The following is a 16,921-nucleotide window of genomic DNA, read 5'->3' on the forward strand; positions in this document are numbered from 1 at the left end:
TGGTCCAACAGGATTATTTTCAGAAAAGTAATGGTTGAGCAAAACCAAGAAGTTATAATAAAAATTTAGATCCACATTGAGAGGCAGTACCCATTTTGGCTGCACAGCACCCCTGAGAGTAATGCTTCCCATGTACCCTTGGTTACACACACTCCCTGATACCCCACAAACACGTCTGCTAGGCCTTCCCTGAGGTCAGGAGGACTGAGTAGAGGGTTAAATTTAACTCAGGGGATTGAGCTGGGTGTGGATAGTAATTATAATACCTTGTATTTATGTCTGGCTATTTCTGGCCTGCAGCTTGTTTTCCTCCAATTCCCTTGGAAGAGTTCAGTGAGCCTTATAGATGTGGCTTCTGGTCCTTCCTGTGACAGCCTTACCAACGCTGTCAACATCGCCTGGAGAAGGAAATCAAGAAAGGATTTTTTTCCCTCACACTCCAGACCAAGAGATCAAAGTCAGGGAGGCCAAATGGCAGGGCCACCTTCACAGAGACTAAACTAGGGATTGGCTTGTGCTCAAGACAAAGAATTGCTGGCCAATACTAAAAGATAGGAGGCTTCCCAATCTAAGCCAGCTTACCTGGGGGACCCTGAGCAATTATTCATAATGGTGATCTCCAATCTAGAGGATTGAATTACTATAGAAAAGATAAAGTGTGTGATTTCTTGAAGACCTAATATTCTTTTACAATATGTCAGTTCTGTTGTAAGAGCTTTAGAAATATAAACTCCTTTAAAACCTCATAACAACCCTACACCTGGGTACTATTATTATCCCTATTTTATAGATGAGGACACAAAAATAAATAAATAAATAAGCACAGATTGGTGAAGAAACTTACCCAGAATCATAAAATAGTAAGCTGGTGGGGCCAGGATTCAAACCCAGTTGGCCAGCTCCAGAGCACCTGTTCCCAACCACTAATAAGAAGTTGCCTTGCTCAAAGTCATGGGCCTAGGCAGGTATTCGGATTCCCTAGGTCCCCACATGATTCTGATAATAGACCAGGTCAGTGGTTCTCAAACTTTGATGTACTTATTGATACTCAGACTCCATGGGCCCAGAAGTTCTGGAACTGGAACCTGGAATCTACAATTTAACAAGCACCTAAGGCAATCAGTTCAGGTGGTGACAGACAGCAGGTACCTGGAGAAAAGGCACGTATGTCCTACACCTACCCCACTCACCTGGGGCCCTCACTGCAGTGTGCAGAGACTATTCTTTTCCAGAGGCTGGAGCCACTTCCCAGGGGGAGAGGGGCCGGTGGCCACACAAGGGTTGTTCTGCTGTTTAATCTAGTGACAAGGCTGTCTTCAGAAGGTGGGGGAGCTGGGGAGGGTGCGTGACCCCAGACAGCTCACCGTCCCTCCACACTTGACACGCTGCACATCAGAAGGAGACAAGGGATTGAAAACGGGAAAAGAAGAAAGAGACTGGGCGGTCTGGGCCCCTGTCTCTCAGTGCCAGAACAATGGCCTCTTCAAATCGCTGGCATCTGAACTGGCAGTCAGCCACCAGGAAAGAAAAGAGCTCGCTGTCCCTTTAAGGACGCCCTCTCTCCACAAAGGTCAGAGATGCCAGCTCAGCCTGCCCTGCGGCTGCCTTTCTGTCATTTTGGGGCCCCAAGGGGCTCGCTCCTCCCACCCCACCCCCATGACTGCTTCTCTAGGCACCTGCTATCTTCTGAAGGAGGCAGACCACCTGGGTGACAGCTGCCTCCCCACACAAGGAGTAGTGACAGGGCAGGAACAGCTGCTGGGGAGAGAACCCAGGACCTCATGTGCTTCTCAAAATCCTCCTCCAAGGGAGAGTTAGCAAGTACTGGGGCCTGGAGACCAAGATCTGAAAGATGCTGTAGAAGGCGGGTAGGAGCCTGAAAGAAAACTTGCCAAAGAATGGATGCTCCAAGAGAAACATAAAATTCCAACCAGAAGAGAAAAGAACGGCTGATGATTGATCCAGAAATCAAAAAGCGGAAGGAGTAAGGAGTGGAAAGGAGGTCAGGAGAAATGGGGAGTGGGGGACAGAGCAGGGAATGCAGGGAACCTACAAACTAAGTTCAAATCCTGCCATTTTATGTGACCTTGGGTGTCCTTCCCAGTTTCCGAGGAGCCACTTTTTCTCTATTAAAACACAGATGACAATAAGAAAATATTAGAAACTAATATTTTGGGGGAACTATCATTATTAGGGAACTGGCCATTGTTGGATCTTACAGGCAGCTCAGATGGTCAGCGTACACATTCAAGAGACCTGAACCCCTGATCACATCCCCAGTTCTAGTAAACCATCTTGCAAGTAAGTGCCAGAATGAAAGAGTCCTTTCATTAAGAAAGCAGCCTGGACTGAGGTAAACCATGATCCTCATAGAAACATCTCAAAATCAGACATCTACTGAGTATATTAAAGGGGTCAGCAAACTGTTTCTGTAAAGGGCCACATAAATATTTTTGGCTTTGAGACCATACAGTCTCTGTCGCAACTACAGAACTCTGTTGTTACAGGGCAAAGGCAGCATCCAGAGTGTGAATGAAGGAGCATGGCTTTCCCCCAGTACAAGTTTACAAAAACAAGCCGCAGGCTCAAGTTCGCTGACTCCTGAAATAAAAGATGGCATTTATGGAGGGAATGGTGAATGCTTACAGGAGATGGGAGATAAGATATGGAGACAGGGACCCATTTCTTTCTACCTTGGGACTGCAAGTATTTTACCCAATTATTTGACTGCCAAGAAGAGTCTCTGGCTAACAGCAGCCAACTGCAATGACCTGTGCCCATCTCTTTAGCACCTATGTCCAGAGTTTGATCAATCCCTCTTTATTTCAGAGGTCTCTTTTTCTTGTACACTGTGTGCTCTCAAGGGGCAGAGTCTCTTACGTCAGCAAACTTGGTGAGAGTCGGATGGACATGACTCAAAGCTTCCAACTTGCAATCCTTTGTGGCAGAATGTCCAACTCCCGCCCACTTCCCAGACCACTGCAGGTTGAGATTCTTTGATTCTTACTTCACCCAGTTTCCCGGAGGGCTATGAATCACAGAAAACCTATGCATTTGTTCCTCATTCAGTGATTATCAAAATAGGGGAGAGCCTACTATGATCCAGGTAAATCTTTAAAAATAAACACTTCTCTTCTGCCTTGAGTGGCTCTTTGAGAAGTATTTATTTCCTGCTCTCTGGTGTCTTCCTGCCCAGGAGCTGAAGCACTGCAAAAGTGACTTAACTGTATTAACAACATTTATCAGGATAATTTCTAAATGGTCCTAGAAACAGAAAGAAGATGAAAAGCTCAGAATGCAGAGGCAGTGAGAGCAAAAGGAGGTAGGAGGGGAAGGAGGAAAAAAAAGACAATTTCAAATGAATATTTTAAATGCTTACTTTACATCAGTCTCTCTGCAGAGAATGACTTCATTCCACAAATCTACTCTATGTGTCCAGCTTTCCATCAAAACTCTACTTCCAATGCATTTTCCTCAGGAAGAATTTCCCAATAAGATCCACCAGAGCTCCAACTGCCCACATCCCCTGGAATTCTCAGTGCAGTTCACGCCTGCTAAAGTACCTTATGCAAGGTCTGTGAGCACTTATGGGTCCTGTCCTAAACCTCAGACTGCTCAAAACCCATAGCATGAATTTTCTTTCTTCCATGTTCCCCATGGGACCCTATAATTGGTGGGTGTGCATAGACTTGTTGCCAGGACAAAAGTCTGCCTCAATGGAAGAGTAGCTGTTGTTTTACCATATCCTCAGGGCCCTACCAGCACTGTTCACACTACCATCCATTCACTCCCTTGTTCATTCAACCAAACACATATGCAAAGTTTGTGTGCCATGCCCTGTGCTGTACATGGTCATACTACCTTATTTGCAAACTCATTTAATCCTTGGACCAACCTACTGAGACAATTTCTGACATATGGCTGGCATACAATGAAAGAAGTAATTTCAGAAGGACTGAGGGAAAATCGCCACTGATGGAAAGTCGTTGACAAGAACACTCTGGAAAGTGGGACCTCTTGTGCCCAAGCTAATGCCTGAGGCTAGGAAAACAGACATGTTCCCATAGCCCCTTCTGGTCCCATGACTGAAGACCTTCCTTGTAACTATTATTTTATATTTAAATGGACTGAATATTAAACTTAAAAATAAAATCACATCAGTCCTTAAAAAAAAAATTAGTTTGGGAATAACTTTCTTTGAAAAATTCCAAACACAGAAACCATAAGGAAAAGAACATGATCATATTCAGACTAATGAAGAAACTGTGTGTCAAAAGTCTGCCTGAAGCAAAAAATAAAAGAAACCATGGGAAAATATGTGTGATTAAGGGTTAAAATCTCTACTATGTTAATGAGTTCCAAGCAGTGAGAAAGATGATCATGTTAACAGTAAAATGGGCAAAAGACAAAAAAAACAGGCAATTCAGAGACAAAATATAAATTGAAAAAAAAATGGCATCAATGATCAAAGAAATGCAAATTAATGCAACTTTGAAATACCATTTTTGGAATATCAGATTGGCAAAAACTCTAAAGTATGGTAATACCGAGGCAAGGACAACAGAGGAGAAAGCACTCTCCTAACAGGCTGGTAGGTGCCTAAGCTGAAACAACCTTTCTCAAGGGCAATTTGTGCAATGAATCCAAAGACTCTGGCCCAGAAATCTAGCTTCTAAGTTTTTAATCTGAAGGATATTGGTCATGACATCATTTTTAAGTTGAAATATTAGAAAGAACCAAAAGGTCAAATAAAATAGATAGGTGATATACACTTGCAATGCTATGCTTAAAAGTAATTATGAAAGTCGATTTTTATTATTCTAGAGAGACCAGATATTTTAATCAGAACAATATATAGAATTTATTATAAATATGTCTATCTATCCATCTATACATAGTATAATATACATAGAATAGCTTGAAGAATATAAACTAAAATGCTAATAGTGATTATCTCTGAGGGATCATGTTATGTCTGATATTTTTTCTCTTGACTCTACATTTTCTAATTTTTCTACAATGTCCATGGATAACTTGAATTGCAAAAAGAAATCCATTTTAAATACTGATAACTTTCTCTTCAAAAATCTGTAACTCTGACTTTTAATTAAAATGAGAAATATATAAGAATGTGAAAAATACATAATGACTTCTAATCCAAGACAATGAAATTATGGGAAACCAAGCAAAAAAGCTCAGAGAATGGAAAAGTAATAATTCTTACTTGGGGGGTGAGATAAATCTGGGAAAATTTTTCAAGCAACTGGTAATGAAGCTGAGTTATGCAGGTCAACTAGGATTTCCATAGGCAGAGACAGGAGAGCATAAAAAAAGACTCCAATGACATGAAGAGGTACTTGCCACACAGCACTCTGGCTGTGTTGGGCCTGGGATAGGAGGTTTATGAAAGGATGGAGTGAGTGATGAGGCTGGAGGCCAGGACAGAGTCCACTGGAAAAGACCTTGCATGACATGCCAAGGCGTCAGCTGTTAGCTTTTAGGCAACAGGGAGCCAAAAATCAATTTTTATAGAAGGGTTGATCATCTGACTTGTGTGACAGCTTAGTGAAAACCAGATCTGAGAACTAAATTATTCAACCAGAAAAAGCAATGAAGTATTGATACGAGCTATAACTTAGTTAAAGCTTAAAAATGTTATACTAAGTGCAAGAAGCCAGACACAAAAGTCCATTCATAAGCAAGTCCAGAGCACAGAAGTCTAGAGAAACAGAAATGGTTGCCTAGGCTGGGCTGGGGGATGGGGATTAGTAATGTGGTGCTAACCTAGAGGCTATGAGGTTTCTTTTTGAGGGAATGAAATGCTCTAAAGTTGAATATAGTGATGGATATAAGTATCTGTGAATACTAAAAAATATCGTACATCCTAAGTGAATGAATTTTATGCTTTGCAAACTATATAAGAATAAAGCAGATTTTAAATTAGATAGATTAATTAGATAGATGGTTTTTACAACACACCAAGTAAGACACTAAAAGGTTATGAATTAAGAAGACAGTAGCAAGAGTCATGGAAAAGGGAGCGAGTAAGTCAGAGAGACATTGCAAAGACAGAAGTAACCACATGGGGATTGAGGAAGAACAAATAAAAACTGGTGCCAAAGTTGCCAGTATAAACGACTGGGAGAGGTGGAGGTGAGGAGGTTGGCAGAGGAGGAAGTGAGGAGGTTGGGTGGGAGACTATTCTAAATTTGTTTTCATGAAGTAAATGTGAGAGCTTAGCCTACCCCAGGAAGAGAAGAAACAGAGAGAAGTGCACAATTGTAATTTCTAGTCCCATTCCTGACAATATGGCTAAGGGTTCCTTGTGACTGATGGTGACAATTACAATTACATTTTGTGCTAGCGAGCAGCTCAGAAGTGATCTTAACCTATGCCTAGAAATAGAAGAATTTAGCCAGAGAAAGAAATTGAGACTGCAGCAAGTAAGAAAACCTAACCCTGTAGCTGCATACACAGTACTCTCAGTATTTAACTGTACTTAATACTTAACTACTCCAAATATAGATTTTTGCAAAACAGGAATACTACCATTACTGCTAAAATGCCATGCTTTATGCAAAGTTCACACGAGCTCAGTGGCAATGGTTGGCTCTTTATTACTAATGGGCCTCACAAGAGTATAAATTTATTTCACTTATTTATATCAAAGAAAGCAAAAAACATGAAGTAGAAACACTTGGTTAATGAAATCAGAGGGATAAAAGAAATCTTTTAGACATGCCAGTTAATAGATGCAAAATAAATGCATTAAAAGGCCGAGGAAAACAATGTGCAACAGCAAAGCAAATCACCCTCAAAGAAAAAAAAAATGTTCAGTTCCCCAAATTTGCATCCTGAGATTTGTCAAATTAAGTCTGAAAAATCAAAGCAATTTTGCGTGTCATGTCATAATGTCCCTGGATGTAAACTATGACCATTCTGTAAGGATAAAATGTTGAGGTCACTGCAGGGAAGCTATTATGAAACAAAGAGGCTCCAGGTCTCAGGAGAAAGGGTCCAAAAAAAGATCTGAACTGAAAGATTAATCTATTTGCACTCCAGCAGGAGAGGCATCTGAGTCCCTCCCATGGAATTTTCCTGTAAGATCCTACCTAAAAGCGGGTGCCAGTTCTGGCTCCCCCCACAACAACAGGCACCCCTCCAAGGCAAGGACCAGTTCTTATTTATTCTTACCAGCTAGCCTAGTGGTAAGAAATGTTGGTTGAATACACAAATGATTAAATGACTAAATAAAGGACAGAGAATATAGTAGGAACTTGGGAAGACCATTAAGGATCTTGCACCCCAAGAATCCTTAGTCAGAAGGACAAGTATGTCCAAAAGAGATCAATTCTGTTGATGGAATCTCTTATCATTTTAGAGATGAGGGCATGGATGCCTTGCCAAGGTCACCCTCTAATGAGTGGCAGAACAAGTTCTGGCCTCCATCAAGGAGGTCAAGTGACCATGCCTGTTTGGGACAGGAAATGGAAGATTTCCAGCAATGAGAGAAAAAACACAAGATTTGGGAGGCTGCTCACTTGAAAGAAAGGGTAAAAACTGACTGATAGTGACCTTGTGTCCTATACAAGACAGATAATAATCAGGGTTCTCTGGATCCATCTAGGACAGAACAAACAAGAAAAGTGAATTTTAAGTAGGTGGAAGGCAAGGACTATGACCACAGTTTCTGTCTACATTTCAAACATAAAATCATTAGGATTCTAATAGCAGCTAACAGTGATAAAGTGATTGCATGTGCCTGGCCTCTTCCTGTTTGCATGAACATGATTTGTCCCATTTAATCCAAAGGATCTTTATAGCAGCCCTCTGAGATAGGTGTGATTGGCCCCATTTTGCAGATGAGCATCAAGGCTTGAGGAAAATAACAAACTTGTCCATAATCATACAATCAGTGAGCAGCAGAGGCGGTGTGATCTGTCCCTAACCGTGTACTGCATAGCTAGGGTAAGGGAGCTCCACCATGCCAAAGCTACAACCCAGTGAGTACTGGCTGAGATTCCCCACTCTTCTAGGTGGGAGAATGTAGACCACAGTCAGCACTCTGTTCACAAAGATTTGCATTCTCAGAGGCTAGTCCCAACCTTTGAATATTGTCATCAATCTTAAAAAAGAATGGTTTCACAGCTAAGGCTGACGTTCTGAGGCTTAACTGGATGGTGAGCAGGCGATGTTTGTTTAATTATTCTTCTCTGAACTGTGTGGTTACATTTTGTTCATTCTTTTGTATGTGTGAAATATTTCACAATTAAAAAAAAAAAATACCTCCTGACCCAGGCGTGAAGGGACAGCCACAAGGTCAGGTATGAGTAGGGCTGTGGCTCCCTGTGGGGGTGTTGTAACTGCATCTCCTGATAGAGAGGGCACAGCCATCCAGAAGGAAGACCCCAGCTCCTTGGCAAATGTGTCGGAACTGTCAAGCTGGAAGCTCCAGATTTCAGCCAGATCAATACTCTGCTCACTGCTTGGAGCAGAGTGAGAAGGTCAAGGATCCAAGATCTGGAGCACGGCTTCTTCCAAATGGTCCCAGTTCTGCCATTTCTATGTGGTGCAGGGCCTGTAACTTAAACCTCTTTGAGACTCTGGGGTTGTTTTGTTTTTTGTTTGTTTGTTTATTTGTTTAAACCTACGAAATGGTATAAATGCCTCCTCTCCAGTAGGATTGTCGAGATTTTAAAAATAAAAAAGGAAAGCTCATAGAAGTGTTATTGTCTTTTCCCTCTTTTTATTTACAAATTTATTTTTATTTTGTGTGCGTGATACTGGAGATGGATCCCAGGACCTCAAGCATGCTAAGGGAAGCAGCCTACACTGAGTCACATCCTCAGTCATGTAACTGTCCTTTCTAGCTCCCAAACATATACACATTCAGTTCTTGCCCCAAGCATGGCTCCCACTGAGCTGGCAAGTGCCTCTCCATGCTCTTTGGTCATCCTGGGCCTGAGGGCTTCTCCTCCACACCTGCAGGACTCTGCCTTGCTTTGAACTTTCTCTACTTGAGCCCTGTTTTGCCCCTTAAACTTCTACCCTAGCATCCCACAAGGCCCTTATTCTATTTTTTTTTTAATGGCTCAGTTCTTGCCTCCCCCCCAGGCCTGATCTCTTTTGAAATGACAATAGCCTTCACTTTTCAAGAATAAATCCACCTCCTCCAATTGCCCTTTCTTGACTTCTTTTGACCAATATCACTCTCTCTGTTCTTGCACACCTTTGTAAACCATCAACTACTGTCTTCATAAATTGTCCCATAATATTTCTCAAACTGTTCCTGAGTATTAAAAGTCTTTTCTTACAGACAAAGATCTGCCTTCCAACTGCTTTGCAACTGGACTACCATATTTCTTTTTCTTGCCCTTTTTATTTTTTATATTGAGACAGGGTCTTGCTAAATTAAATTGCCTCTCTGGCCTCAAACATATGATCATCCTGTGGCAGCCTCCCCAGTCCCTGAGATTGCAGCTGTATGCTGCTATTCCGGCTACCTCAAACACTTCTGTGTGTGATCTTGAGCAGATAACAGCCTCTCCTTAGTTCACTTACCTGTAAACTAATCATAGGGCATAGCTTAGAAAATCCATGTGAGCTTATACGAGATTCTACAGCCTGGATCACTGAGCCATCACAGGGAGGATGCTTCCTTGGAGAGTTTTCCAGACTCCAAGGGGATGCGGAGTGATCAAGAACTAAATTTACAAGTAGTTAAGCTACTACAGAGTGGTTATCATGGTCTCACTTGCCCCATTCAGATTAATTCCACATCTTTCTGCAAGTACAAACTCAAAAAATAGCATTAAGAAAAAATAAACACAGCTGAGGCAGGAGGATGCCAAGTTCAAGGTCAGCCTCAACAACTTAGCAAGACCCTGCATGGAGAAGGAAGGGAGGGAGGAAGGAAGGAAAGAAGGAAGGAATAAAGCCTAGCAATGCCTAGTTGATTATATCCCTTAACTCTTTAAGGAAACAAATGCCCAGTCTTGTGGACAATTCAGTAAAGGATCAGAGTAGTACTTTTCAAGTTCTTTTACTGAAAACTCTTAAATCATCTCTTCCAGCAATAAGCTTGATGACAACGAGTCTCATAATGGCCAGCAGAAAAGCCTTCAAGCCAGCAGCAAGAAGAACCTCTAGTACACATAATATGATTTGTCACAACCTCTACCACCCACAAGCTTACATTCTGAGATAGTGAACCTCTTTTTCTTAAAATAACAATGAGAACAACAACAAAGACAAAGCAAAGCAAATAATGCTTATTGCTGCTTATTGAAGCCAGGTGTAGTTTCCCAAGGGAAACATAGGTGACAGCTGGAAAGGTCCATCCTTGAGAAATCTGTAGAGTCAGAAGATTTGGTCCTTGCCCTGAGCTGTCCTGCTCACTCAAGGGATTTCAATGCTTAGATGACCAGCACTCAGGGCCTGAACCATTGCAAAACTCCAATTCCACCCCACCAAGTAATAAAATAAACCTCGCGCTGTTCACAGGAGGGCATGCCTGCTGTGCAATGTTTGTAAATGAATATTTAGTATTTTCAAATGAAGGTTTATTTTCAGTATCCCCTGCTGGCTAAAGAAGGGCACCAACAGTCCATATCACATGCCACCCGCTCTCTCAGGATGATGGCCTTTTTCTAAGCCATTAGTAAAAAGGAAGCTGAGAGATCGACTAATCTGCCCAGTGCTGTCATTTAATCCCACTTTCAAAACCACCACCACCCAAGGCAAACAGAAGTCACCTACCAAGGCCACACAGCAGGCCAAAAGATAGTTACAAGGTTCTGATTCAGAAGGCATCTCTCAAGCCACTGAGACCCCCAACCTGCCTTGCAACCCACCTTCAGGTCCACATCAATAGCTGGGAAGCCTGGCTCTAAGGGAGGTGTGTGGGGGCCACATCAGGGCTCTCTCCTCTAAAGGAAACTTGTTATGCAGAAAAAATCTTGGAGAATAGATATGTGCTATATAAACAAGAACTGGAGAAGTAGCAGAGCTCTGTTTACTAATAGATTTTAAGGGAACAAGAATAATGGACATAAATTGACCTTTGGTGTCAATCAAATATGGCTGAATGAACATTAATAGCCCTGAAATATGGAGGGGTGTGCAAAAGTCTGGACTCTATCCCAGTCACCTGGGAAAAAGACAAGTAAGTTCTCACACAGCACCATCTTCCCAAATAAACAGTGTGGAAGTAGCATGATTTCTCACTCACCCGCTCACACACAGATAGAAACTCAAAATTAATTCCTCTCATCTGGGGACTGAGGCCTCACCACCTGAGAAGTGCCAGGAACTACACACTTTCCTAATTCTAGATTTTAATTTGTTCACAAAATCAAATTCTCCTGGTATACTGACTTTTCCTGGAGGTCTATTCCAGCCCTTGGGCTCTGTGGAGAGTACACCACCAAGCCCAACAGATGTGAGAACCAGGAACACGAGAAAGAATCCAGACAGATGTCACTGCAGTCTGCTGAGGCCTGTGGGGGACAAAGCAATCTGTGGAGGAAAGCAGACCCACAAAATTGGACCTTAGTATTTTAGGATCTGAAGCTCTACAGGAATTGGGCATATCTTTACATCGCCAAAAGAGGGGGCGGAAATCAAGTAGAAGTAAAGGAAAAGTGAAAAATTTTTCTAAAGAAAAATTGGCTGGGTGCAGAGGTGCATGCCTGTAATCCCAGCTACTTAGAAGGCTGAGGCCGCAGGATCACAAGTTGTTTGGGACCAGCCTTGGCAACTTAGGGAGACACTGTCTCAAACAAAAAGGGCTGGGGGTGTAGCTCAGTGGTAGAGAACCCCTGGGTTTAATCCCCACTACCAAGGGAAGAAAAAAAAAAAAGATTCTTGGCTTCTAAATTGCCACTTCCTCTCTCAGCCTCCTCTAATGAAACTCTTACCTTGCTCACCAAATTACCAGCAGATGGAATCACTGAGACTCTTTTGATACAGCCTAATGCCCTGCCCTAATACGGAGGTCAGCTTGCAGAGAGACTTGTGTATCACCGTACTACAGCCACTTGTCAATCAGACATATATCACGATCATCTTCATCCAAAAGCATCACCTGCAATAAGCGCATAACTCCACACAGTACAGTGTGAATGTTGTGCAAAGAATAGCCTTTACTTATCCAATTGTCCAGCATTTAAGCCCACTTCCTTCATGTGCCAATCACCCCAAGTCTTTTTTCCTGCACTAGCTGAAATGAATTTCTGGAGTGCTTGTTGTTCACTGCACTTATCTGCCCCTTAGCACTTACTGACTTGTGCTTCCATATGTTTATTTGGGGGAGGGAGAAAGGGTGTTCCATCTGTGAGGCTACCAGACCCTAGAAGGCCAAGGCAATATCCTCACATAGTTTTAACTCCCACAGTACCTAGGCAGAGGGCTACAAATAATAGAAACTTGATGAACATTTGCAGAATTAAATGAATGGAAGAGCGCACAGATGCATTGACCTTGAACCTGCTCTCTGGGAATGTAGGTCTGACACAGACATACCTCGATTGCTGAGGTGGTCACCAACCTGGCATAAGGGAAGCAACAAGAGTTTGCATCCTAACTTTTTCATGAATTTGTCACATAAACTTAATCAAAACACTTAACCACCCTGTACTGTAGTTTCCCTTGCTCTAAAAGGTAGATACCAGACACTTTGCTGGATTATTGTAAAAATGAAATTAGATAACACATGTCAATGCACTTCCGAGTCTAATTAAGTTACCTAGTGAATATAAGACAAAGAGACAGAGCAGGGGAAAGTCAGTACAGAGTATTCACAGAAGTCAGTACAGAAGGGGAAAGGTAACCAAGAGCAGGTGAACAATTGGGGGAAATTACCCTGTTGCAAATCCAAAGCCTGATTCTTATCTATCTGCCCTCACACAGGCCACTTATCCTCACTATCTCACCTTCCCCACTGTAAAATGGTAATCTTAATCATAATCCAGTAAGTCCCATATTAATACATTCAAAGTGTTGAATATGATGCTTGCCACATAGTTAAGTATCAATAAACATTAGTTGTCACTATGCTTTTATTCTCAGCATTACTTTTTATATCACCAATGCATGATAGGCATCAAAGAACTGTATTTAGAAATGCTTTCAAACATTAAAAAGCTCATGAACCCCATCCTCTCCTATGCAGGCAGTATTATCCAGAACATGGTTGCCAATATATTCAGTCATCCCTATTGGAAGAGTTGGTGATACCCTGACATAGGATGCCACCAAAGGGAACCAGCCACATTTCAAACAAAAATATACACAACAGGGGACTACCAGGGGGCCAAAATGAACAAACATCTGTACTTTAATGAGACTGTGGGTCATGAGGTCTAATAGTATGCAGGAAAACATAAATGACAAAGCCCCTGCCCCCCCATTTGGTCTGGCTGAAAAAGATAAGGTTAGACCAGTTAAAGTCCCCAGCTTAACACCACTCTCCTTGTTGAAATGCATCAAGAAAAATTCAAGGCATGCTTTTAAAGGCAAATATTTCTGCATGTCCCTGAAAGACCAACGAAGGCTTAGGCGAGAAGCCTTCTGTGTTAAAGTGATGTCTCATCCTGAATGACAGCCAAACTACCCCTCAACCCCAAGCTGGGTGTGCTGACAGCAAAGTAAAGATGCCCAGTGATTTCTGATGCAGAGCCCAGTGTCCCTGCTCTCTCAGCAGCACCTTGCTTAGAGGCCTCAGCTTGACTCTCCTGAGGGATGAAGATACAGCTCTAGCTACTGATATGGGCCGAGTTCCCAGTGGCAATGGACCCTGCTAACAGTTTGCAACCCAGCAGGCACAGGGCACTTGGCCCCAGGAAAGTAAGGATCTGAGTAGCTCTATCTTTCTCAAACTCAAAAAAGCGAGTACGCCTTCAGAACAAGAATTAAGCCCATGTGTGATATTAGAGCCTGAGAAGGAGTTATAGTCTAGATGGGTACAAGTGCTCGCCACTTCTCAGGGACTCACAGGTCTTAAGTGCTAAGCTTGCAAGAACTTAGCTCCTCCATTTGCCTTCTGCAAAGCACCTTCACAAGACTCATTAAGATACCCTCTTGCCTGTAGGAGAGTCAGACCCATTCTGTCAGTCTATAATGTAGGGTAGGAGTTTCACAAAATCCAGATGTGACCTACAGCCACGCTAGGACTCCATGTCTTAAACTGCTTGATACCTCATCCCTGACTGAAAATCCACCTGCCACCCAGAGAGATGCCCTACCACCACCCCAGCTTGGACTGCCAGCTGCAATGAAGGGAGGCGCATCCCTGCAGGGAGCTCTCCCAAGCTCATTCTCCTCCTCCCACTTTCCACCCTATTCAAGGAGAGAAGTCTCCCTCCCCAGCCCAGGAAGACTTTTTCCTCCTAAGGGGGCCTTCAAGGCAGCTGCACATGGTGCCCTGCAGGGGTACCAGATTCCTGGTAGGACAAAGTTTTCCAAGCAAAATCTACAGTTCCTCAACCAGACAAAAAGCCAATTCACCCACCCATCTGGTCCTTAGTGGATCAAAGAAGAAGAAGAAGCAGTAAGGATTTTATTTTTAAAATGGAAGGTAAAAATATTCTGACTATTTCTGTGGCTAGAATATAGCTACCCGCACACCCCAAACAAGAAGCTCCTTTAATGTTCCAATGTGAAGTCTAGGAAGAGGCTTGCAAAGCCCCTAGGCCTGTGCTTTTGCTGGACAGAGTGGGTGGCCCATACTCCTTTGGAGACCAGACATCCTAGAAGATGAAGTCTGGCCCTTCTTACTCTCTCCTCAGAGACATGCCTCCAAGAATGGGCAGAAGTTGCCCACTGGGCTGAGGATGACCTAAGGATCTATAATGAGATAGGATCCCTGGGGTGTCAGTCAAGGGTAAGGAGAGTGCAACTGTAGTTGAGCCTGCTGCAGATGCAGGAGGCTGGGAGAGGGACCTCTCTTTGTAAAAAAGTTCCTTCTGTGCGCACCAGCCCTCAGGCCCCTTGAAGTTGGAAACTCTTTTCAACTGCAATTAGATTCTCTCCTCAGCCCCCATCTTCCACAAAACCCCTACTCCCAAGATGCTGACAGAAAACACTAGAGCTACACAGAAGCGAGGGAGCTATGGTGAGTACCCCAACTTTGTACCATGTGTCACCCCTGGATGACCTGTTCAATGAGACTGGTCTCTCTGCAGGAGACCTCTGGAGGGGGTCAGGTTCTGGAGAGTGCACAGGGTCACAGAGAGATGGAAGAGGAAGGCACCTTATCCCTCCTCCACTTACCAGGAGAGCTTGAATCCTTTCATTAGTACAGTCACGATAATCCACTGATCGTGTCCTTAGCATCCCTGTTACAGCTCCGGAGGTCCCAGGACATATTGGAAAAGATGACGAAGTCCCAAAAGAACAGAATCCCATGTAATGTGACTTGAACACAGAAAGAAAAAGGAGAAAAAGAGAGGGGGGTGGGGGGAGCCAGAACTACTGCTGCTGCTGCTGCTGCTGCTGCTGTCCCCACTTCCCCCTCTCCCGGCAGAGAGCTGGGCTCCGAGGGAGGGAGGTGAAGGGCAGTCTTCTGCAAATCCAGCCCGGGGCTGGAGCTGCCGAGCTGTTGCTGCCACTGCCAGCTTCTGAAGAGGATGGGTAATGCTGGCAGGGCTGCACAGAGCAAGCCCTGGAGTTGCCGGCCACAGGGAGGCTAGCCGGCCACCCACCCACCCTCACCTCATACCGGCCTTGAGCAGCCTTGGGGAAGGAAGCCAAGGAGAACCTGGGAGGAGGAGAGCACAAACCTAGCAGAACCTGCACCTCTCTTCCCCCAGGCGGCGGCTCCCGCAGCTCCATATAATCTCCTAATCAATGCAGTACCCAAGCAAAGCACTGCCAGCCACTTCCGCCCATTTAAAGACACAGCACATGTTTTGTCCGGAGATGGGACAGATCATCGGGGATGAGTTGGGAGTGGGGAATGCGGTGCCAGGAAGGAAGAGGAAAGAATCAGAAATCTCTGAAGGGAACATTTCCATAGGTAAGCCCTAATGGGTTTAAAACATCCCACTCCTGGCAGGGAGACGAGCCTGGATCCCAGGTCCTTGCACGCCTCAGGAATCCTAAACTGAGCAGAGCCAAGAGGCAGCTGGTGAGTGCCTAGGTGTCCCCAGGTGGCAGCACAAAACCACCTTAAATAGAATTCTTACCCTTTCCCCAGTGAGGCAGGAAGATCAGCCCACCAGCCCAGCAGTGAGCTTTCAAGTGGTTTAAGCAGGTGGCACACACAGTTCTCTTCCCCTGCTGGGGAGATTGCTGAGAATACCCAGTGCCCGGTGAAGCAGCCACTTTGGAAGTCAGGGCAGCACCTTCCACCACCGAGAACCAGGAATCCTTTTAAGATGGCCATGAAAGCCCATTTTGGGATTAAACAATACTTTATCACCAATATGAAGATCTAGACCTGGCACAGCACCAAGTAAAGAACTGGGATCTTCAGCTTTACCAGGAACACACAATTCACTGAAAAGGGGGAAGAGGCTCCTAACCCTAACCCTCTAGGCTGGGGACCAGGCGTTCTAGCACCAACTTCCCTAGCTGTGTGATTCCTTTTTGTCCTTCCCCACATTAGTGACTATCTGGGTCAGTAATGCGGATGGGTGACAACGAACAAAGAGGAGATTAATTATGAAATAGCAACCTTCAACTGAACCATAATAAAGCTCTTTCCCTGAAACTGGCCTCAAAACAATCTACAGACATCTATGTGTCGCATGCATATCATCCACACTTGACTTTCTAAGGTGATACTCTTAAAACAGAAAGCAGACCAAATAATAAGTCATCGTGCTTGTAATTGCTTATTATCTGCCTCCCTCTTTGGGGAGGGTAAGCTCTATGAAGACAGGGACTGTGTATCATGTTCAGTGCTACATCCTCACAGACT

At 43.8% G+C, this 16,921-nt stretch overlaps 1 protein-coding gene across 17 annotated transcripts in view; it reads right to left on the reverse strand.

Moving 5' to 3' along the window:
• Nucleotides 1-16,921, reverse strand: part of Gramd1b (GRAM domain containing 1B) — a 175,395-nt gene that overhangs the window by 79,444 nt on the left and 79,030 nt on the right. Inside the window, exon 1 of one of the 17 annotated variants that reach the window (XM_048796004.1) lies at nt 15,271-15,681. The exons of 15 other annotated variants lie outside the window; for them this stretch is intronic. In XM_048796004.1, the coding sequence (XP_048651961.1) occupies nt 15,271-15,293 (23 nt within the window). In that variant the 5' untranslated portion in view covers nt 15,294-15,681. Of the gene's footprint in view, nt 1-15,270; nt 15,682-16,921 lie in introns of those variants that run through there. One more of the 17 variants, XM_048796007.1, reaches the window with a different exon arrangement.

Source organism: Marmota marmota, unplaced genomic scaffold (assembly GCF_001458135.2).
Source record: "Marmota marmota marmota unplaced genomic scaffold, marMar, whole genome shotgun sequence".
Taxonomy (NCBI): Eukaryota; Metazoa; Chordata; class Mammalia; order Rodentia; family Sciuridae; genus Marmota; species Marmota marmota.